This window comes from Myotis myotis, unplaced genomic scaffold, assembly GCF_014108235.1.
Source record: "Myotis myotis isolate mMyoMyo1 unplaced genomic scaffold, mMyoMyo1.p scaffold_m19_p_8, whole genome shotgun sequence".
NCBI classification, from domain to species: domain Eukaryota; kingdom Metazoa; phylum Chordata; class Mammalia; order Chiroptera; family Vespertilionidae; genus Myotis; species Myotis myotis.
Genome location: NW_023416390.1, coordinates 26,394,042 through 26,419,434, shown reverse-complemented (window position 1 = coordinate 26,419,434; position 25,393 = coordinate 26,394,042). Strand labels below are relative to the sequence as shown.

Sequence of the window (25,393 nt, the reverse complement as noted above, 5' to 3'; positions counted from 1 at the left end):
TTTTGGTGTGAGAAACAAGAAACTAGTAATACAGTACCTACTGATGAGTTCTGTGAGGAAAAATAAACTGTAGGGTTAAGGAGTAAAGGTAGAGGTTGTTGTTTGAAATAGGGTGGTCAGGGAAAAACTGGAGGTAGGACTTGAAGAGAAAAAAGTGAGTGAGCTGTGAATCAAGGCAAAAGAAATGGCAGAACACATTTTCTGTATGCAGCTCCATTGTAGCTAGAGTGCTTAATGAGTGCCAGACACTGTTCTAAGTATTTTACAAGTGTTAATTTAATCCTTTCAGTAATCCTACAAAATGGGCACTATTTCACATATAAGGAAACTGAAGCATAGAGATTAAATAATGTATCCAAAGTCATACAGCTAGTCAGGGAGCTGGGATTCTAGCCTAGGTAATTTGACTCAGGAGTCAGTGGACTCACTATTTCTTCAAAAATGGGGGAGGGAAGGTAAAATTGGAGCAATAGCCCCGGGGCCAGTTCTACAGATAGAGCCTTTTAGTTCATATAAGTATTTAGGATTTTTCATTTTTTTTTTTTTTACTGTGATGTTAAAAAATGCCCAAGAGATTGCTTTTTGATTCTGAAGATCAAGGGAAAGGGCTTAGACTATATAAAACACATTTGTTAGTCATCTGTACATAACATATTATAGCTTAAAATGTTTCTACTGGTCTATAACATATTTTTTAATTTAAAATTGAAGAGTCCACTTTATTATTTTATTGAACAGAAATAAGTGCATGTTACATATGAGTACGTGCACATATGTGTGTGTATTAACAAACTGTAATGAACTCTTCTGTTAATAGGTGCGAGAGGATGTACTTAATTCATTGAATAACAACTTTCTTCAAACGCTAAATCAAGCTTGGAATGATCATCAAACAGCTATGGTGATGATTAGAGACATACTAATGTATATGGTAAGTAGAGTTTTTTTTATTGTTTTCCCTTTAAGAAGTTAGGCATTTCAAAACAATGTTTTCTTTGTTACATGTAGTTGAATAATATATGTCAGTGTGGAAGGTGCTTTTAAAAAAATAAACAATATTGCCCTAGCAAGGGTCATGTTAGTTTATATAGTGTTTATGTACTTTATGATTAGAATGAAAGACTGGAAGGGAAAGATGTAATTTTTTTCTGAATATCTAGCATTTTTGCTGTAGAATGGGAAATACCAAAAGGCTTTATTAGCATCTCTTTTGACTAAAGGTGGTTGAATGACAACATGATAAATGAAAGGTGAATATTCTGTTACAAATTTATAATGTCTTCATATCTTTACTGACAGGGGATGTCATTAATAGAAATACTTTAGTGATAATTATACTCTAATAGCTGCCATCTATCTTTCTTAATGGTAAATGCTTTCAGTATTTATATTCTTCAGATATATATTCTATTTTTCACCTATTACTGTTTTTTTGTTTCTGTCAGTCAAGAAAAATATCTTTTCAGCAGGACAGTTTGGAAAACACTGATGAGCGAAGGTGTTTAATTACTTTCAAGATTAAACTATCAGTTTTTTTTAACTTTAGTATGATGATAGAATGAAACAAAATTGATTAAGCTGCTTAATTATTCTGTCACTGCAAAATTACCAAGTCTGATAACATCTTGTTGCTTCAGTGTTCACGTTTGGAAATTGGAAGGAATGATTTTCTTCTAAGCGTTTACTCTTTGCTTTTCAAATTTTTATTCTGTTTTCTTTAGTTGTAATACAATGGTGAAAGCTTACCTTGTTTCTTTCACTTGATAGAATAAAGTAATGTTTGAAAATAATTTTCAATGAGAGCAAACAGCTAAAAAGTTTTTTGTTCTGCTAATTAATTCAGTCAGGCCTATTACTCGTGGTTTTGTAGACCTAGTGACAAGGGAAGGGGGTCAGTGATAGGATACTTCATTTTTCAGGGGTTTGATAAAAGGTGTAACACATTGTTTAGTCTTTCTGAGCCTTATTTTCACTTTCTTCAGGATATAGATTCATGTGTTGACATTTGAGGCAATGATTAGCATAAGAAAATATATCATGTCTGGGATATAAATGTGAAATAAGTTTATTGCTGTTCTCTTAAAGTTCTGGATTTGGTGAGTCTTTAAATTCTAACACTGTCTAACACTAACACTAAGAAAACGACTTGTAATTTCATGGTCCATTGTTCTGATTCAGAAGTATTTTTAAAATTATACAACACTCAATCTCAATCTTATATCAGGTTATTTTTAAAATTTGTTTTATTTCAATTTTTTTTTTTCTCATGAAATCTCAAACCTTGAATGCTAGCTGTTATGTGAACATTGATTGTCAAATTCATTCCTCAGCTTCCTCATTTATAAAATGAAAATAATATGGTACCAACTTGGTAGGGATAGTCATGAGGCTTAAAGGGGCCATTCATATAAAGCACTAGCAAGGCCCCAGACTATAATGTGCTCAGTAAAAATTAACTAGTATTAATATTTCTCATCCCTTCAACCTTTCAACAAATGCATCTGGTAGTGCTAAAACTATGGATAAACCCAGCCACTTAAATCTTTCTTGGGCCTCTCCTGGAGGAAATCCCACAAGGGTAGGTGAGTGCCACTTTGTACATAGTCACAAACCTCCTGTCAGCCCTCCACACTACCCGGCAGACTCTCTCTAGTCAGCTCATTCCACCACTTTGAAATAGTTCTCTTCAAACCTCCAGCTTTCCTACTGGTCACTTCACTGTTAACAAGTGCCTTGCCTTCTACCTCTCATAGAAAAAAGAAAGCATAAGGTAGAAACTGTGTCATGCCACTGAATCTACAGTTTCACCTATATTTTCTCCCCTTTTGTGTTTTTCTTTTTCCTTCCTGTTTTAATGGAGGGTAGTGTCTCTCTGGCAAAGGCCAGTCTTCCACCTGTGTTAAAGATCACATCTCTTTCTACCTTGTGAAAAACGTGAAGTATCTTCAGGTTCTGCCTTTTTACTCTATCTTACTTATCAGCTTAAATATGTTTGGGCCATTCACTTCCTCAAAATCTTCTGAGTTTTCTTTTGGACCTCTGCATTTCCATTCACAACTAAAATGTCTTATAAGAACTGTTGACACTTGTTCTTTCCCTTTTCTCATCTTTCATTTGCTTTGAATATGTTCCAGTTAAGCTTCTGTCTCAACAATTCAAATTTTCATTCTCTTTATTTTGCATTTTTATCTGAACAATTCTGTTCAGTCTTGCCCTTATCAAGATCACCATATCTGCGTATCTATGAAGGCAAAGATCGCTGCTAGTTATCATGCTCCTGGATATCTTTCAGCAATATTTGGCACATATGACCAGTCTTTTCTCCTAACATGTTGGGTTCTTAATCACTGTGACAAAGCACTCACTCCCTTTGTATGCTCCTACCTTTCTGACTTTTCCTTCTCAGCCACTACTCTGTCTCCTCTGACTCTTAGATAAAGGCATTCTTGAAGCTTCTTCCTAGTTTTCCTTCTCCTGGTACACCTAACTTTATTTGGTGCCTCTGTGCAGATGATTCCCAAATTAGGTCTCCAGCCTCAGTCTCTGAGATTCATATTCATAGTCATTTGTCTAGTTGATGGCTCCCTTCATTGTCTGAGAGATATTTCAAACTTGGCAATTCCAAGTGAGCTCCTAATCAGTGTCATTTTATTCGTTTATGCCAGAAACCTGGGACTTATTATTGTCAGTTTCTTCTCCCTCTCTTTCTCCATCATATATTTCTAGAATCTGCAGTTCCGTTTTTAGATCTCCCCGAGACCAGAGCACCTTCATTTCTCTCCATTCTACAACTAGTCACAACATTCATTGTGCTCTTCTCTATTCTCTTTTCAATATTGCTCCTAGGGTTACTATTTTCAAGCATGTGATCATGTTGCTTCCCTGCTGAGATTCTTCTCTCTCATCTTGGAATCATCACACATGTCTTTTGTCTGGAAATGTTTCTAGAATGTTCCTCTCTGTATGTGATTTGCTCCTACTTATCCTTTAGAACTTAGCTTCTAAAGGCAATAGAGTTTATAATCTCTGCTTTACTTAAATTAGTTATTTTTAATTCATTTTTTCCTTAAAGAACAATTAAGATGTTAAACTTTTAAGATTGGTTTAGCATTGCTCAATTTTCAGTTTTAATTGTTTAAAAGATTAATGATTGGGGAAATTTTAAAAATATTTTATGGAAAAAGTTTGTTGCAATATAGGTTATTTAATTATTATAATCCATGACTAGTGGTGTTTTTTGCCATTAAAACATTGTACAAACTCTAACCAGTTTGGCTCAGTGGATAGAGTGTCAGCCTGTGGACTGAAAGGTCCCAGGTTCGATTCCAGTCAAGGGTATGTACCTAGGTTGCGGGCACATCCCCAGTAGGAGGTGTGCAGGAGGCAGCTGATCGATGTTTCTCTCTCATCAATGTTTCTAACTCTCTATCCCTCTCCCTTCTTCTCTGTAAAAAATCAATAAAATATATTTTAAAAAAGCATTGAATAATATTAGGGTGAGATTAAATTGTCAATGTTATTCTATAGATAACTTTGAGTTATTAGAATTAATGTAAAAGGAAAGAGGAAAATATTTTCTGTCATATATAGGATGACAGAAAATTAATAATGAGTTTTCTGCCTAAAACTATGGTGAATTTCCAAAGGTCTTTTTATGTTTTTACTCAAATTTGTCTATATTTCCAGTCATTTTTACAAACTGCAAAGATATGGTAGTATTGCTGATTAGTCTTAAAGACAAAAGGCTATACTTTCAAAATCATGGGGGCGGGGGGGTGGAGTTAACCGGGGAAAGGAGGATCAGTGCTTCTTTGAGGTATTTGGAAAGTCGTTAAGGATGGGTAAAGAGGTGAGGTAGAAAGTAGCAACAAGTTTGTGGAGAGGACCTGAGAAAGTCTCCACTGATGCTTTTCCTAGTAAATAGAAAGGGGACCATTAATTTAGAACAGTGATTTCCAGTCAGTGTGCTGCTAGAAGTTTTAAAACACGCAATACCTGACTATTACTCACGGGCAGAGATCTCTTAGATTATCAAATAACAAAATGACAACAGCCAGCACAACAATAGCCATCAGGTGTGAATGAATCAAAATTATATCTTTTTTTTTGTCAGATTGGCAAAAATATATAATGGATATTTGGGTGTCCTGCAAAATCTTAGTAATTAGTTTACCTATGCCATGAGATGAAAAGGGTTGAAAATTGCTGGTTTAGGGTGACAGGCATGTAAGGTGTTGAGGAATGTGGAAAACTGAATAATGGTCCTGTCCCCCCACCCCCCTAATATGTCCATGACTAATCCCTGGAACCTAAAGATTGTTACCTTAAAAGGCAAAGGGCACTTTGGCAGGTGTGATTAGGTTAAGGATCTTGAGGTGAGAAGATTATCCTAGGTTGTCCTGCTGGGCCCAAAGAGATCACAGGGTTCTTATCAGAGTGGGTGGCAGGAGGTTCAGAGACAAAGGAGAAGGCAGTGTGCTGACAGAGGCAGAGATGGGATTGATAAGCTTTGGAGTTGGAGGAGGGCCACAGCCAAGGAATGCATGTGGCCACTAGAAGCTGAAAAAGGCAAGAAAGTGGATTCCCCCCATCAGAGCCTAAAAAAGGAACAGGCCCTGTAGACACCTTCACTTGTAGTCCAGTGAAACTGATTTTAGTTTAGAAATGTCTACACTAATAAAAGAGAAGATGCAAATTGACAGTACCTTCATGACGCCCACCAGCCAATCAGGAATGAGTATGCAAATTAACCCAACAAAGATGGCAGATTAATTTGCATGTACTGGCACAGAGCATCTGGGGTGGGGCAGGACAGTTGTGTCATCGCCATGGTGACGACGCAGGCCTTCCACACCGCCCCAGCCACTCCAGGCCTCTGGGCAGCAAGGGAAGGCAGAAAGGCGGCTCTGGGCTGGAGCAAATGCGGAATGGCGGCTCCAGCAAGAGCAAAGGCGATGCCGGCAGCCAGGGGAAGGAAGGCCCATTCTTGCACGAATCTTCGTGCATCAGGCCTCTAGTCTATATATAAAAAGGCTAATATACTAAGTGTCTAACCCTCCCACCAGTCACTGTGACGCACACTGACCACTAGGGAACAGATGCTCAACACAGAGAAATGGCACTGCAGACCTGGTGCCCACAAATCAACACTTGGCTTCCCCCAAGTGGGACACAGGCCCCACCACCACCCCAGAGCAACACCCCACCAAATCCCAACCAACACTGCCAAAATCCCCTAGTGAAAAATGTGGCCCCCAGCCCAGCCTGGAACCAGTGGCTGTAGGCACCGGCTTCCTCTCCCTAGAGCAGCCGTGGGAAAACTACGGCCTGTGGGCCGAATCCGGCCTGTTTGAAATGAATAAAACTATTGAAAAAAAAGACTGTACCCTTTTATGTAATGATGTTTACTTTGAATTTATATTAGTTCACACAAACACTCCATCCATGCTTTTGTTCCGGCCCTCCGGTCCAGTTTAAGAACCCATTGTGGCCCTCGAGTCAAAAAGTTTGCCCACCCCTGGACTAGCCTCCTTGCAGTTTCTTCAGCCCAGGAACTTGACTTGCTTTATAGCCAGGTGCAAACATTTACACTTTAACCAAATGTCTGTGAAGCATTTTCCCATGCCTCATCTCATTTGATCCTCACAGAAGTCCCGGAGGGGGTAGATAGGAGACTTGGTGGAATCCTATTTTCTTTTCATTAGCCGGAAAATGGAGATTTAGAAAGTTTTGAAACTTGACCCGACTGAAAAGAAGTAAGAAATGGTGGACCTTGAAAATGACTTCAGGTTTTCTCACTGTGCAGAATATAGTCAAACACTGATTGCAGTTAAATACTTTACCCTTTGTTCACCCTGCGTGATCTACAATAACAATCTGCTTCGTGTTGATATTTACTGCTGTGTTGCTGACAGTTACGTGAAAGAGAAGTTGGGGTGCTTCACTGGACTGGAAAAAGTTTAGCTACATTAGAAAGTAGATCTAATTAAGCAAGTTTATTCTATATCTATTAAAGGGTAAATTGACTCACGCATGCGTGATACATATAACTCTCTTGCTGGTGCTAATCGCACTCATGTGTTTTGATCTGTCATTATCGGTTGTGAATTTGCTTAACACTTCTATTATAGCGAAAGGGCAAATAGCGATATTAAAATATTTCTTCTAATTAATTTCCTTTCAATGTGCACAAATTTGTGCACCGGGCCTCTAGTAACAGAATATATAAGCTACTTAATTTGTAGTAATTTGGTCAGCAACAGTAGGAAACTAATATAAGGGAAAAGTTTGGAATAACTCCTTTGCTGGGTCAGCTATCTGTAAATAAATGGATTATTAGGTGAGTTGGCACACAGTTTGTATAGTGGAGGCAATCAGCAGAGTTTGTACGTTTTCCAAGGGCTTCTTAGCAGTCACAGAGAAGAATGTTCAAAATAAGGAAAGTCACTAATAGAATTTGCCTTATTGGGTATAAGGGAGATTTCTAAGATCATTAGAAGCATTAATGACATGGTTGATCATGGACTGTTTTAATAAGTAGGCAAGTGAATCATAAGATTCCGAGAAATAGAAGTATTAGGTATTAGGGATCAGTAGATCCAAAGATCCAGTGAGAACGAGGAGCAGTGTAACAAAGTAGGGAAAGGTGGGAGGAAAAAGCTCTTCAGTGCCAGAAATGTTTGATGCTTTTTCATGATAGGTTTAGGATTTGCCTATATCAGTATGGGGCAGGTGGGTGGAGCGGGGGATGGGCAGGAAATCCTGGTAAGATGGGAGATGAAAATTAAGCCATCTATCTGTAAGGAGTGTTCCAGACTAAACATTATTATGAATGTTACAGTTACCAAAGGTAATAGATGGCAAGGAATAGAGTTGTGAAAAATAATGTGAGAAACAAATACTATTTGCTGAAGTTAACAAATATTTTTGTGTCCTTGGAGGTCATAAATGGGATGAGAACATAGAGATAGTGGAATTTGTGAGTCTGTTTTTTTCTAAAGATTTTGGTGCTTTGGGGTCCAAAAAAACATTTATAGATTACACATTTAGAGAAGTTTGTAAGTAGTTATATTCTAGGAGAACACAGATAGGTTGCTTAAGAATCTTCTCAGCACTCGCTCTCTTTCAAAATGATATCTTAGAAGGAAGTGGATTCAATGGCTTTGGGGCTATTAAGCTTCACACCTGTTCAGAATTTTCACTGACTGCTTTTGTAAGAGGAGTCTGTTCAAGACAGGCTTTCCCCATGTGTGCTGTAGTTTGTGACTGATGATATAATACCCTGGCATCTTTTTATGGTTAGATCAAAAGCCAAGCACTAACCCTTAATGAAAAATAAAACCAGGGCATCGTCATAAATACTTTAAAGGTTAAGCGTGTTGTACTTGAAAATTGGGAATTTTTCATTGCCTTCCATCTCAGTAGTTTCTGTTTCAAACTAATGGAACCACGAACACCTTAAATATGACCTGTAAGCTGTTTTTCTGTTTGTGCAATGATGGTATAGCAAGCAGTCCATGACATTGAGTTTAGGGAGGCAGATATATATTCAACATGAAGTAGGTCCTATGGTACAGTCAGAAATAGAGCACATATTTGTTAATGTAAGAAAGGAAGTGAAGTTTTTATACATAAAGCAGATGCCCCCAATACTATATATATAGGAAATTTGGAGTAGTGAGAAAAATACTGATATTCAGCTTTAGTTCCTACTTTGTCACTAATTTGCTTAAGTCATTTAACCTCTTGAGGTAAGACTCTGTTTCCTCATCTATAAGGAAAATAAATTATATTTACTGGGTAAGAGCTCTGGTTCTTATCTTTTGGGGGGTTAGACACCCCTTGAAGAATGTTCAAAATTCATGCGCCCTTTCCTAGAAGACATGTGTGTGTGCATGCACACACCACACAACATATCCTTTTATATATGCATTTTCAAGGGATTAATGGGTTGTTTCCCTGAAGCCTATCTATGCGATATGATTGGAAGATGTGTTGATTAGATCATTTTAAGTTTTAGAGCTCTTTCTGCTCTGAAGTTTTATACCATTTTAAAACAAAGTGAATAGCTACACATGATGTCTAGCGCATGGTGATGAAGGAAAAACCGAAGTTGTGGGTAGATTAGTATTAATGGTAGTGTCTTCAACAACTCTTAAGGTGTGTTGATAGAGCCTTGGTTGACTATGAGTTTACCCAGTACTCTTCCATGTAATAGCAGATAGCATTTTCACAGCTCTTAGTTGTGCCAGGCACTATTTTAAGCACGTTGAGTATATTAATTTATATCAATTTATGTTTCTACAATACTTTTATTGTAGTTTGGGAAAGCAATAAAATTTCTATTTATTTGAAAAAGTAAAAATACAAAGCAACAAATATCATTTACTACATGACTATATCTCTGTCAAAATGTTTTAAATACCTGAACTTCCAGGTGAGTATCATATTCTCCATTTTGCAAATGAATAAACTGAAGTTAGATTAACCTGCCAAGAGCACACCGTTACTAACATTACTGAAGTAGTGAAGTCTTTTTATTCCAAAGCTTATGGTCTCCACCTCATTGCAGAAGAATTATCTATAATAATAAAAGCGTAACATGCTAATTAGACCAGACAGCCAAATGACCTTCCAGACGTCATTCCAGACGTCCTTCCGGATGAAGCCGCCGCGGCAGGGGCTGAGGCAGGGGCGGTTAGGGGCAATCAGGCAGGCAGAGTGTTCAGGGGCAACCAGGCAGGCAGGCGAGTGGTTAGGGGTGATCAGGCAGGCAGGCAGAGGGGTTAGGGGCGATCAGGCAGGCAGGCAGGCAGAGTGATTAGGGGTGATCAGGCAGGTAGGCAGAGTTGTTAGGCGTGATCAGGCTGACAGGAAGGTGAGCGATTAGAAGCCAGTAGTCCCAGATTGGGAGAGGGAAGTCCTGGATTGTGAGAGGGTAGAGGCCTGGGTGAGGGATCTCCCCGCCCCCCCTTCTGTGCACGAATTTTGTGCACTGGGCCTCTACTGTATATGTATAATTATGTATAAGCTAGAGGCCCCATGCATGAAATTCGTGCAAGAGTAGGCCTTCCTTTCCCCGGCTGCCGGCACCAGTTTCCCTCTGGCACCCGGGACCCAGGCTTCCCTCACAGCCCCAGCTTCATCTAGTAGGACATCTGGTCTAATTAGCATATTACACTTATTATTATGGATTCTGCTTAAAAGAATTTGATAATTTACTGAATTGAGCTAACATTCATTCACCTTTGTATTTATGAGGATAAATTCATTCATTCAGCAAATATACATCAAGTGTGTATTCTGTATCAAGCCCTGTTCTAAAAACCTGTGTTCCCTTTTTCCAGGTTCTTCTGTCATTGGGAAATTTTTATGATATGGAAAACTGGGCAGATAATCCTAGTTTCCCAAGCCTAATTTAATAATAGTGACTCCCTCTCTGATTTATGCCAACAATTTTCAGTCTCATGGCACTCATTAACTAATTACTAAAATTCTAGAGCTCAGCAAAAAATATATATATTGCCAATCTGACAAAAAAAAAAATAGATACAATTTTAATTCATTCACACCAGATGGCTATTGTTGTGTTGACTGTTGTCATATTTTTACACTTGATCTTAGCTAAAAGGCCAAGAAGCAGTGTTGTCATTTTCTTATTTGACAGTCTGAGGGAAAAGAAGTCATTGCTCCTAAAATAGTCAGGCATTGCATATTTTAAAAATGCTTGGGACACTGGTTGAAAATCACTTATGTAAGCTATCAAAGAACTTTGGAAATCCTTTGTATTCTATGTTTCTTATTTTTTAATTTTGAATCTAATATTAAAATCCTCATTGAAAAATTGACTTTTTAAGATTTTGATTCCTAATTGTCATTAGAAGTTATTTAAAAACATTATCATAATACGTAGAAACTCACCAAAAAAACAGATACCCTAGCAGTTCATCTATCCACTTGATGGTACACTAGCCCTACACTAATTTGAAACTGTTCTTCTAATTTTTGAAAACATTTTTGTTGCTATAGAATATAAAAAGTACATAAATCATTTTTGCCCATTTATTTTTAATGTGAGTTTCCTGGAGGGTTTTGGAAGTTCATTATATATTCTAGATCAGTGGTTCTCAACCTTCCTAATGCTGCGACCCTTTAATACAATTCCTCATGTTGTGGTGACCCCCAATTTCATTGTTAGAAATTAAACATAATTAAAGCATAGTGATTAATCACAAAAACAATATGTAATTATATATGTGTTTTTCCGGTGGTCTTAGGCGACCCCTGTGAAAGGTGGTTCGACCGCCAAAGGGGTCGCGACCCACAGGTTGAGAACCGCTGTTCTAGATAGATGTTCTTTGTCAGATGTATGTATGTGAAATATTGTCTTTCATTCTGGGCTTGCATTTCTCTTAATGGTATTTTTGAAGAAAAGTTTTAAATTTCAGTTAATTCCAGTTTTTGTCTGCAATTGTTAGATAGTGTTGCATACATATCAGTTTGGTCAAATTTATTAACTATGTTCAAATCTTTCACACTAATTTTTATTGTCTACTTGTCTTATCACCTATTAAGAAATGTTAATATCTTTAGATTTGTAATATCATTTATTATAAATTTTGATTTGTCTAGTTCTTTTAGTTTATATATTTGGAGATTTTGTTACAAAATGAATATAAATTTAGGATCATTTTATCTTTCTGTTGAATTTTTATGAAATATTCTATATCTCTATTAATGATTCTTGCCTTAAAATCTACTTTGTATTGTATTATTTTATGAGCTTTCTTTGATAAATGCTTGCATGGAGAATTTCTTAACATCTTTTCCTTTCCACCTTTCTGTGTCCTTATATTTCACTTGCAGGCACCACATAGTAATATTATGCCTTTTAAACCCATCTGATAATCTTTGTTTTTAAATTGAAGCATATAGTTCATTTACATTAATGTAATTATTGATATCTTTGGATTTAAATTTGCCATCCCACTATAGGTGCATCAAATATGTTTTATTGCCCCATTCTCCTTCCCCATTAGCTGTTAATTATATAGTCTTTTAAAATTATTTTAGTGGTTATCTTAGTGATTACAGCATAGATCCTTGACTTACAGTTTTCTTTATATTAGTTTTGTTTTGTTTTCAACTACTTCCTCATTTTATGAGTCTTAGAATACTTCTGACTTCCTGGGGTGTTTTCAGACATTTGACCCTGGGGTGTTTTATTTTGGTAGGAGAACAAACCTGGTACTTTTACCAACACTATATGAAAAATGTGGAGACTATCTTTCTTAAAGGGAAATATAATTTTCTTTGGGCTAGCAGGTACAGTATGGGCAGATCACTATGAGTTTGTTGAAGCTGGCTTTTAGGCTATGTTAAGATTGGTCTATTTTTAGTTTGCCTCTATTTCTAGGGCATATGTCTGCTCACTGGGAATAGCCCTTCTGGGGTCTCAGGTGAAAGCCAGAGGTGTTTATCAGTTTGCTCTCTACATAACTGTGCCTTGAATTCCAACTTTTGTCTCTTCACCACCGCAAGTAGGCCAACAGTCTCTGTTCAGCTCTTTTGCCTTCCAGTGCTGCTCTTTGGTGTTTTGGTGTCTCATCCATGCGTAGGTAATATGTCAGTGAACACTTTAATGAAAATTATTTGCCGAATTTCTGGTTCTTACTTGGATTTCTCTCTTCTGCAGCCTTTGAACCCTCATGAGTTCTAGCTGCTTGATAGCCAGCCCACCTGTGACTTTCTGCTTGTTGTCCTATTTCCAGTCCTCCAGATAAAATAAATGGCCCAAGGGAATGAGTAAAGGTGAATGTGGGGCTCCTCTCAGTATACTTGCCTTCTCTCCAGAATCTAGACCCCACAATTCCAGGTTGTCTTTGTTGTTCTTCAGTGCTTTTAAATTGTTAGCTTTTTAAAAAATAATTGTATAACTAGAGGCCCGGTGCACAAAAATTTGTGCACTCGGGGGGGAGGGAGGGTCCCTCAGCCCGGCCTGTGCCCTCTCGCAGTCTGGGACCCCTCAGGGGATGACCACCTGCTGGCTTAGGCCCGCTCCCCGGAGGATTGGGCCTAAGATGGCAATCAGACATCCCTCTGGCAGCCCGGCAGCCCTCGGGGGATGTCCACTTGCCAGCGGGGAGCAGGCCTAAACTGCAGTCGGATATCCTTAGCGCTGCTGAGGAGACAGGAGAGGCTCCCACCACCGCTGTACTGGCAGCCATCAGCCTGGCTTGTGGCTGAGCAGAGCTCCTCCCATGTGAGAGCGACCTGACCACCAGAGGGCAGCTCCTGCATTGAGAGTCTGCCCCCTGGTGGTCAGTGTGTGTCATAGTGACCAGTCATTCCCAGTCTTTCTGCTGTTAGGGTCAGTTTTCATATTACCTTTTTACTATATAGGATAGAGGCCTGGTGCACGGGTGGGGGCCGGCTGGTTTGCCCTGAAGGGTGTCCCGGATCAGGGTGGGGGTCCCGCTTCGGTGCCTGGCCAGCCTGGATGAGGGGATGATGGCTGTTTGCAGCTGGTCACACCCCCTTCAGGGTGGGGGTCCCCACTGGGGTGCCTGGCCAGTCTGGGTGAGGGGCTGAGGGCCGTTTTCAGGTTGGTGGGTGACTGAAGCTCCCAACCTCTCCTTTTTTTCTGTTTTTTTGTTTGTTTGTTTTTTAATTCTGGGATTTATTTACCTTCTATGGGTGTCACTGGAGCTGAGAGCCAGCTTTAGCTCTGAGGCTCGGCTCCAGCTCTGAGACCTCGGCTGCTGAAAGCAGGTATCTGGGTTTGTTTGGGTTCTATAATTGTAACATTGTTTCTTAGAGTGCAAGCTCAGAGGCCTGCAGTGGCAGGCGGGGAACCTTGGCTTCCTCCATCACTGGAGCAAGCAAGCCTCCTGTTCTCTTCAGCTGCCTGGCTGCCAGCCGCCATCTTGGTTGACAGTTAATTTGCATATCTCCCTGATTAGCCAATGGGAAGGGTAGCGAAGTTATGGTTAATTACCATGTTTCTCTATTAATAGATAGGATAAACATAACAAAATTGTTATCTTAACTATTTTTAAGTGTACAGTTCATAGATATTAAATGTATTCATACTGTCATGCAACTGTCACCTCTTCCCACCTCCAGAACTTTGATCATGCAAAACTAATACTCTGTACCCATTAAATAACAACTCCCCATTCACTCTTCATTTCAATGCCTGGTCACCACCATTGTACTTCCTGTCTCTATAAATCTGACCACTCTAGATGTCATATAAATGGAATTAGAGTACTTGACCTTTTGTAACTCAAAGTTCTAGCATGTGTCAGAATTCCCTTCCTTTTTAAGGATGAATAATAATTCTGTTGAATGTATATAATACACTTTGTTTATCCATTCATTTATAACTGGACACTTAGGTAGTTTTTACCCTTTGTTTATTTTGAATAATGCTACTGTGAATACAGGTATGCAAATATTTCTTTAAGACTGCTCAGGAGCTTCAATTTATTCATATCCTTCCCCAGTGTTTGTTATTTTTTGTAGTTTTGGTTTTGTTTTATTTTGTTTTTTGACAATAGCCATCTTGATGTGTGTGAGGTGGTAGCTTTTTATTTTCATCCAGCTTTTATAGTTGTTCTTGGCAGAGGACTTGGTCTTATTAAAGATGTTCTTTTAAGTTTAGAAGTGGAATGTGTGGACTGACATCTAGAGTAGATGTTACTTCACAGATGGGAAGCTGACACAGATGCTTAAGGTCAAATCTAGTAAACGGCAGAGATAGGATTGACTGGCTCTTAAATCTGTGCGCTTTTTTTTAATGTATTTTATTGATTTTTTTTGCAGAGAGGAAGGGAGAGAGATAGAGAGTTAGAAACATTGATGAGAGAGAAACATCGATCAGCTGCTTTCTGCATACTCCCTACTGGGTATGTGCTCACAACCAAGGTACATGGCCTTGACCAGAATCGAACTTGGGACCCTTGAGTCTGCCGGCTGATGCTCTATCCACTGAGCCAAACTGGTTAGGGCTTAAATCTATGCTCTTAACCACTGAATTATAACACTTCTGTAATACAGGTCTTCTTTCCTATACTTGTTATAATCTCACTAGGGGCCCAGTCCACGAATTTGTACACCTTCAAAGGAACTGTGGCGCATGAGGCTGCAGTGGGCACTGGGGCGGGTCTCGGCCCATGCTCCATGCCCCCACCTGACCCCTCCCTCCGCGGCCCCCCATCCCCACCTGCTGGCAGCCACTCTCCTGCCACTGCAGCTCCCATGCACTCACGGTGCATGGTGCTTTCACAGGTGCAAGAGGTAACTGCTGGCCCCCATCGCCCCTTAGCAGGAGGAGATGGAGAAACCCTGAGGGGCAATCGAGGGTGGTGCCGAGTGCCGGCAGCAGGTGTGAGCGGTGGCTCCAGTGCCAGCAGCACGTACGAGGGACCATGGCGCATGTGAGCAAAGAATTTTCAATAGCTACCAGAGGCTCACCCCAATGACAGCAACCAGCGCCCCACCTTGGTCTGGTGCCCCCGCTCACCTGCTCCACCATCCCACCGTAGCCAACGCCTGCCATGTTCCATGTGTGCCCCCTGGTGGTCAGCACACATCATAGCGACCAGTTGTTTTGTTCAGTTTTTCAGTTCCACCGTTTGGTCTGTTTGCATATTAGGGAGATATATATATCTCCATCCAAGACCTTGAGAGTGATTACTCTTATGGTTCTGTTTCCTGTTGTTTTTGTGTGTTTTTTCCTACCATCAGATTAAATTGTGGAGTATGGAACAGTGCTTTTATGATTTAGTGCAATTTATACAGCTTTAGAGAGATATGACAAATTTCGATTTGTCAAACATTCTAGGATAGTTCTTAAAATGAATAAAAGTTATTTTTAAATAGGACTTCTTATAACTACACTAGTGGCCTGGTGCACGAAATTCATGCACATTAAAAGGGAATTAGAGGAAATATTTTAATATTGCTATTTGCCCTTTCTTCATAATAGAAGTGTCAGAAGTGAAAGAAAATCAGTAAAATGTATATGAAAGTCTCCCTCCTGTCAGAGTCTGGGGCATGCCGCAGGACCCAGAGTTAAGTCCCCGCCCACCCTTGCGCGCCTTGAAATCTCGAGAGACCCAGACCCGGCTGGCCCCACCCCCATCAAGCCCCGCGGGGGGGCGGGGGGGCCACAGCCTTGGGTCCCCAGGCGCTGGGGTGGGGGGAGGGGGCGCAGCCTCAGGGATCCGGCCGGCCCCTGCACGAAGGCATGACGACCATTTGCATATTAGCTCTTTATTATATAAGTTTTTTTTTTTTTAACTTTCACAGGCCTGAGAGATTTGGGGCCCTTTTACAGTGATGGAAACTTGCAGCTTTAGTTGTAGAGCTGTTTTCCAGCCAGGTTTTTGACACCATATTCTCTGCTTTTTCATTCACTTTAGTAAAATTCAACCTAGAAATGTTGCTATTTCTGTATAATTTACTATTTCATATCTTAATGATGCCCTTTCAACAATGTAGTGAACCACTAGCATTGGGAAAATATTGGGACAGTTCTTTAAATTTTGAGCTAATTAGACTTATTTCTACTGTAAAATTATAGGTTTTTGTGTGGTTGTTTTTTAAAATTTCTTTTTCCATATTCATTGTGTTAAGCCTTCTTAAGTCATGTTTAGAAAGGGAACTCTGTTTGAAAACTCTTAAATGTATTACTTGTTGATAGAAGATTGCCTAGTGATTATGCTTGGGAAAGCAGGTTCAAAAATGTCCTAACAGACAGACAGTAGCCACTTGCTACAGAAAATTATTTGCTTATTTGTTCTTTTAAATAAATCTAATTTTTCAGGGTTTATCTCTAGTGTATGAACAGGATAAATGTTTAATATTTATAAAGATTTTTCACGCTGCTTACATTTCTCCTTTCTTATCCTCTTTTTAAAAAATAAATGAAAACTTAAGAGTTTGATTAACCTACCCTACAGTTTGCTTGGTGAACCACCTTTCAGAGCTATTTGCTACAATTTTAACAGTGCTCTTTGTCTAAATCAGTGGTTCTCAACCTTGGCTGCACATTAGAATCACCTGGGAATCTTTTTAAAATACTGATTTCTGGGCCTCATCCTCCGGAAATTCTGTTTCTATGTTACTAATGTTGTGGCCCCACCTCATAACAAAAGAAACAGAATTTCTGGAGGATGAGGCCCAAAAATCAGGATTTTTAAAAGATTCCCAGGTGATTCTTATGTGCATCCAAGGTTGAGAACCACTGGTCTAAATAAATAGCCACCAGTGACCACAGTGGGACCAGGCAGGGAAATGTAGATGAATGCATACTAATTTGTTACTGCGCTTGGTTCATTAGTGGTGTTATTGAAAGTACTGAACTACTTGTATTTGAAGCAAAAATTTTATGAAGAGCTCCCGTAAACTTTATAATTAAGACAATGGACTATTGTACTTAGATTTGTAGTACAAACTTTCAGAATTGAATGTGACCCACAGGTTAGTTTTAGAATTTGCTTCCCAAATACCTATTTAATTTAGCAAGAAAACATTGTTCAATGAAACACGAGATATGAGCAATACTGTGAAAGAGCTTATAATTTGTTTCTTTTCGTGTGTGTACCATTGTGCACTGCACCTACTATCCATTTATCCAACTTTGCTTTTCTGTGACATAATGACTGTTGATTAAAAATATTTGCTAAACCATTCTTGCAGGTAAATTAAATTAATTGGTAAGAGTTAAGTTACTTTTTGAACTTCATAACAAATTTTCTTGTTTTATTTTTATTTGTATTTAATATCATCCCCTAAGTAATGAAGCTGTTTAGCCCACTTACAAAGTCATTTCTTGACTTTGCACAGATTTATCTTTTGTAAAGTTTATATTTTTACATAGCACATCTTGACGCTTCTAAGAATACTGTTGCATGCTGACTTTGAACTCTCAGGTGTCTTGATGGATTAGGTGTCTTGGTGAAGCATTAGTTAAGGGGAAAAGGCAAATATTTTCCAAGATGGTAGTAGTAGTAATATCTGTGGCCTTGTACGGCCCAGCATCTTGTAGGCTAATGTCCTCTGTCGACTGAGAAAAGAGCCCTAGTTCAGGAGTAGCTATTTGCCAAAGGAGTTTTACCTGGACATCAGCTGGTTGCGGTCCCTTTTCTTGTAGAAGAGGAAGAAAGACTGCAGCTCTCCACCTCAGCTCCTAGAGACCTACTTATCCTAGTTTATGCTTTCAAAGTGGTACTTTTTAAAAAATCTAGCTTTTATAGTTCTTCTTGGCAGGGAAGTTTATCTTATAAAAGCTATTCTATCAAAAAAAAGCTATTCAATTAAGAATAAAAGTATAAATAAGTGAAATAACTTTGTGAGGTTGATGTTGCATTACAGATAAGTACTTCTAAGTTGGTTTATCAAGCTAACTGCACAGATGAAATCAGATGCAAAAGCAGTCTGACTTTTTCCCAGCTCTGTGAAAACAGGAACAATGAAGTGGTCCTGTCATTGATTATTCTTTCTCATCACCACCACCCCCAGCACTGCCCCCCTGCTCTGGTCCACCTAGCTTCTGAAGGTGCTTGCCCATTTCAGGTTAGCAACTCCTGAGAGATAACCATAAATTTAGAAATTTAAAATGTAGCTTATCTCTGTGGTGATGAAACTCGCATATCTTTATTCAGTCTGGTGTTTGACCCAGACATTGGGCTTTCAAACATGTTTTTCAGAACACTTTATATTTAAAATGCCTGCATTTTGACTTAAAAAGACAAATAGAAGCAGCCACCAACTTTTTTGCTGAGCTCTCTTCAATAGATAAATGACAGATGTTGGATTCATACAGACTACATTTTGGCTAAAAAGCCTGAGATTAAAATATTTTTAGGTTATTTAATATTTTTTCTCTTGGGATGATTTTATTTTATCTGTACTTTGAGATTGTATTGTAACAAAGAGAGGTTCCTGTTAGAATCTGTTATGAAAATGCTATTGTGTATCCATCCACAGGCTGAATTCCTTCTAATTCAGTGCTAATAATCAATCAACAGATTTAACATGTTCATTTAGCAAATATTTTCACATATATCAAGTTTATTGTGAATATGTGCATGCATATATGTTTAACATGCACACATAAGTGGTGGGTGTATCATGTATAGCTTTTATTTTGCTTGATGGTAATTAATCATACATACCAGACATTTAATATAAATGTGTATTTAGTATTACTAATTTAAATAGCCACACTCAATTTTGTGGGGTTTCCCTTCTCCATTTTATTGTCTCTCTGGTACCCATTAAATTTCAGGGTTAGTATTATATGTCACTTATGTATAATCATTATATACACCTTGACAGTCTCCGTTTAAAAGGTGTAGCTTTTATCCTACGTCATCTGTATCTCCCTTATCTACAATCAACTTCCATGGAGTTAAATGTTCTAAGCTTTGCTCAAACACTTTAACCATCATATAGTCGTTAATGGTAGAGCGTGAGATCATATGAAGAATTCCTAACTCCACATCTAGTATTTTCATATTCAGAAATTTATAATAATTGATATTTTCACTTTAGGAAAAATAGGCACTTTTCATATGACTCAATACTTCCACTCCTAGAAATCTATCCAAGAAAAATGAAAGCATATGTCCACAAAAAGGTTGTACCTAAATGTTCATAGCAACATTACTCATAGTAGACAAAAACTGGAAACAGCTGAAAATATCCTTCAGCTAATGTGAATGAATAAACTAAATGTGGTATATTCATACAATGGAATACTATTCAGCACTAACAAGGAATGAAATACTGAAACATGTTACAACCTTAGCAACTTTATGCTTAGTGAAAAATCAGACACCAAAGATCACATATTATATGATTTTAATTATGTAAAATATCTAGGAAAGGAAATTTATAGAAAGAGCAGGGGTACTGGAAGTGGGGATTGACTGCAAGTGGCTTGAAAGGTTTTGGGGAGGAGGGGGTGATAGAAATAGTGTAGGACTAGATTGTGGCAATGGTTACATAGCTATAAAAATTAACTGAATTATTGAGCTGTAGTCTTAAAATGAGTGAATTTTATAGCATATGAAATATACTGCAATAAAACCCAAAAGGGGGATATTTTTTTTAAAAATCACTCTAGCTATCTTAATTTACTCTGAAGATTGCAGTATATGTGCCTTTTAATCTGACCTAATTTTTTTTACATTTCTCTTAGCCTAAATTAAGATTAATACTTAGTAATATGTTAAACTTACTAATATCATATATATATATGTATATATATATATACACACACACACACACACACACACACACACACACACACATATATATACTGAGTGGCCAGATTATTATGACCACCTGACGTTTGTAGGCAAATTAGCTATAATTTCGCGCTGAAGTTGCTAGAGGGCCAGACCATTATAAACAGGGAAGCAGGTTGTTTATCACAACAGTAGAAGTGATTTTTTTCTGAAGATATGGGTAAACATGATTTAACAGCCTTTGTGATGGATGGATATATATATATATATATATATATATACACATACATACATACATACATACACATACACACACACACACACACACACTGAGTGGCCAGATTATTATGACCACTCCATCAGTACTTCGTTGGGCCACCTTTTGCCTTTAATACTGCGGTGATTCTTCTTGGCATTGACTCCCCGAGATGTTGAAAGGTGATGCGAGGAATCTGACACCATGCCTGATGAATAGCACTGTCCAGTTCGGTGAGATTTGATGGTTGTGGAACCAGCTGCCTGATGGCTCTTTTAACTTCGTCCCACAAATGCTCAATTGGATTGAGATCTGGTGATTGTGGGGGCCACCTAAGCAAGGTAAAGTCTCCCTCATGTTCTTGAAACCACTCCTGCACAATACAAGCACCATGGCATGGCGCATTGTCTTGTTGGAAGAAGCCATCTCCATTGGGATACGTCATCAACATGATAGAATGAACTTGATCAGCAACGATATTTAGGTATGTTGTGCTGTTCAGACATTGTCCCACACGAATTAAAAGGCCCAAATCATGCCAGGAAAACATGCCCCAAACCATAACACTGCCCCCACCAGCTTGAAGGGTTGTACTCATGCATGTGGGGTGCATGCTTTCATGCTGTTTGTGCCAAATTCTCACTCTGCCATCTGCATGATGCAACTGGAAACGTGATGCATCAGACCACATGACTTTTTTCCAATGCTCAACTGTCCAATCCTTGTGTTCCTGTGCGAATTGGAGACGTTTTAGCTTGGTAACTGCAGACAGCAAAGGTGTTCGAACAGGCCTTGGGCTTCCATATCCCATAGGATGCAGTCTACGGCTAATTTGCCTACAAACATCAGGTGGTCATAATAATCTGGCCACTCAGTGTATATGCATACAAATTCTTTGGGTGATCTCTTCCCACCCATCCCCACCTCCACCTTCCCTCTGATATTTCACAGTCTGTTCCATGCTTCTGTATCTGGATTTATTTTGTTCATTAGTTTATTTTGTTCATTAGATTCCACATATGAGTGAGATCATGTGATACTTGTCTTTCTCTGACTGGCTTATTTCGCTTAGCATAATACTCTCCAGGTCCCTCCATGCACAGTTACTATTCTTAAGAAAATCCCACGTGTATTGATTTGTGAATATTGTACCAACCTTTCATCCCTGGAATAAATCCCACTTGGTCAATGGCGTATGATCTTTTTAATATATTTCTGGATTAAATTTGCTAATATTTTGTTGAAGATTTTAGCATCTGTGTTCATCAGGGATATTGGCCTGTAGTTTTCTTTCCTTTGTAGTGTCTTTATCTGGTTTTAAAAATAGGATAATGCTGGCTTCGTAGAAAGAGCTGGAAGTGTTCCTTCCTTTTGGATTTTTTGGAATAGTTTGAGGAGGATAGGTGTTAGTTCTTCTTTGAATGTCTGGTAAAACTCTCCTGTGAAGCTGTCGAGAACAGGGCATTTGTTTGCTGGGAGACTTTTTTTATTACTATTATTATTATTACTGATTCAGTTTTATCAGTACTTACCAGCCTATTCAGGTTTTCTGATTTTTCCTGCTTGAGTTTTGGAAGATTGTATTTTCCTAGGAATTTGTCCATTTCATCCACATTGTCCAGCTTGTTGGCATGTAGTTGTTCATAGTATCTTCTTATAATCCTTTGTATATTTGTGGTGTTGGTTGTTACTTTGCCGGTTTCGTTTCTGAGTTTATTTATTTGGGTCCTCTCTCTTTGTTTCTTAATGAGTCTGGCTAATGGATCATCAATCTTGTTTATCTTTTCAAAGAACCAGCTCTTGGTTTCATTGATTTTTTTGGTATTGTTTTTTAGCCTCTATATCATTTATTTCTTCTTTATTATTTCCTTTCTTCTACTTACTCTGGGTTATAGGGTTAAATAGTTTATTATTAATTTTTCTTGTTTTTTGAGGTAGGCCTATAGTGCTATGAACTTCCCTCTTAGGACTGCCTTTGCTGTGTCCCATGTATTTGGGGTTGTTGTGTATTCATTTTCATTTGTTTCCAGAAAGGTTTTGATTTCTTTCTTGATCTCATTGGAAAACCATTCATTGTTTTTAATAACATGTTTCCATGCGTTTGAATGTTTTTGAATGTTTTTACTATAGTTGATTTCTAATTTTATTCCATTGTGATCCAAGAAGATGCTTGATATTATTTCAATCTTCTTGCATGTCCATACATGTGGCCTATCTTTGAGAATGACCCATGTGCACTTGAGAAGAATGTATATTCTGCAGCTTTGGGGTGAAATGTTCTATAAATGTCAATTAAATCCATCTGATCCAGTGTGTCCTTTAGAGTCATTGTTTCCTTCTTAATTTTTGTCTGGAAGATCTATCCAGTGAAGTTAGTGACTGTACTATGACTAAATTGCTGTCAATCTCTCCCTTAAAGTTCTCTAGAAGTTATATATATTTAAGTGCTCCATTGTTGGGTACATATATGCTTCCCAGAGTTATATCCTCTTGTTGGATTGACCCTTTTAGTATTATGTAGTGATCTTTATTGTCTCTTGTGATGGCCTTCATTTAGAAGTCTGTTTTATCAGATACGAATATTGCTAACCCAGCTTGTTTTTCATTTCCATTTGCATGGAAAAAATTTTCCATCCCTTCACTCTCTTGCTTTGTGAGTCTTTTGTTCTGAGGTGGGTCTCTGGTAGGCAGCATGTAATTTGTTCATGTTTTTGTATCCATTCAACCACCCTGTGTCTTTTGATTGGAGCATTTGCATTTAAGGTTATTATTGACAGGTACTTATTTATCGTCATTTTTATTCTTTATGTCTGTTTCTCTATTCTCATTTCAGCAGTTTCTTTAGCATTTCTTACAGTACTGGTTTGGTGGTAATAAACTCATTTGCCTTTTTTATGTCTGGGAAGCTCTTTATTTCACCATCTATTTTGAATGATAGCCTTGCTGGATATAGAAAACTTGGTTTCAGATTCTTGCTTTTTATTACCTTGAATACTTCATGCCATTCCCTTTCTGGCAGTTACTGATGAAAAATCAGCTGACAGTATTATGGGAGCTCCTTTGTAACAAATTGCTTTTCTCTTGCTACCTTGAAGATGATCTCTCTATCTTTAATTTTTTGGCATTTTAATTATGATGTGGCTGGGTGTTTGCCTGTTTGGCTTCTTGTTTGGGAATCTCTGGGTCTCCTGAACTTGTGTGACTTTTTGCTTCATTAGGTTAGATTTGTGCCACTTTTTAAGGACAACTGGTTTTATACTGAAACGTGAGGCAAACCTGGATGACAGTTGGGAAGTTGGACTTGAAGGACATGAGTGTAAAGAGTAGTTTCAGTGCATAAGAAACAGTGAGAGCTATAAAATAACAGGAAGGATGTGTTCAGAGGGAATTCGGAATTTAAGATCTTGAGGATAGTGTGAAACCTGAGAACTTGTCGGAGAAGTTATCAATGAAAATTTCAAACTCACTGAAGTTGATTTCAGGACTTAAAAAAAATGTGAGCACCACAGATGCTAATAAAAGAGCAGTTTTCCTTTTATCCATTAGGTATGTACCATTATGTAAGATACGTAAAAGAAGATTGGAGGAATGATATATGAAGAGAGTGGTACTCATGGAGAATTTAGTAAAAATTGGTTGGAAGGTTAATCAATATCATTGTAGGTGCATTGCTAATATGTTAGAACTTTTGTTCATGTTCAGCTTGTAGCTTTGATGTTGCTTGTAATGACAATGTTTCTTTTAAAAGAAAAGATACAAATTATTCTTATCTGTTTGTTGTACAGCTTCTAAAATTTATTAAATCTAAGTAATGTAGTACTTTGATAAATAAAACCTATCTAAAATGTAAAAAACAAACAAATAGAAAAAAACACCACACATGTTAAAAGATCCATATGAAGTGGTTCTTAACTGTTTTTGGATTACAGATGCCTTTAAGAATCTGGTGAAAGCTCTGAGCTTTGTTTCCAAAGTACTTATATATGAACAAACACAATGATTTTATAATTTTAGGAAGTTCACAGACCCACTAAAGCCCAGAGAAATCGTGTTTAAGAACAGAAGAGAATTCTATTACTAATTCCTTTGTGAATTAAAAACAGTAGTTGTTTCTGTGTATTTTGATGTAATACTGAATTTCAAAGAATGCCCAAAATTAGACTTTCATAGCCAGTAGTTCTGGGTTACTTGTGCTCTATAGCAGGCAGTCGCCAACTGGTGGTCCGTGGACCACTGATGGTCCGTGAGGTCCAAAAGATTGGGGACCACTGCTCTATAGTGAGATACCTGTAATCAGTGTTGGTAAGAACTTGAACATAAGGTGATTACTAGTAAGTAATCTGTTTAAAATGATAGTAACTGGAGGTGTTTTAATTATGTAATATTTAATGCTGCTCTGTTATAAGCCTTAGAGCCTTTTAATATTTACCAATAAGCAATCAACTTAAACCATTTGGATCTGTATTTCATTCAGCTCACAATTTTCATTCATAGAATATGATCTTCAAGTAGAGTATTTAATAAAGTAAGAACCATGTTTGAGCATGGTATGGCTTTGGGGAGAAAGAAAGATCTGATTGCCTTTCTCCTCTGCTTTCTGCTTACTTGCCCCTCCCGGTGTGTGCTAGCTTTTTTCTCTCCCCTTTTTTTAGGGTAAATGGGCATCGTTTGTTTCAGTAACAATTGTAAATTGAAAAATCTTTTATATAACTTAGGAGGTAGTAGAATATTCCGTGTTGCTTAAGATAGCTTGAAGTGTTTTTCACCTGCAAAATTGACTACTTTGGGAATTTTATTTCCTTTACTATTGTAGCTTACAGTGATTATTATGTCTGCAAGAGATCTACTCATGTTTTATGATTTTATTTTCACTGCA

The 25,393-nt window shown here is 38.0% G+C and overlaps 1 protein-coding gene across 13 annotated transcripts in view; it reads left to right on the top strand.

Annotated features, from left to right (window-relative positions):
- CUL3 (cullin 3) overlaps positions 1–25,393 on the top strand; it is a 101,358-nt gene that overhangs the window by 44,319 nt on the left and 31,646 nt on the right. For all 13 annotated transcript variants that reach the window (XM_036320182.1, XM_036320181.1, XM_036320187.1 and 10 more), the window contains one exon: positions 818–931. In XM_036320182.1, coding sequence (XP_036176075.1) covers positions 818–931 — 114 coding nt within the window. The remainder of the gene's footprint in view (positions 1–817; positions 932–25,393) is intronic.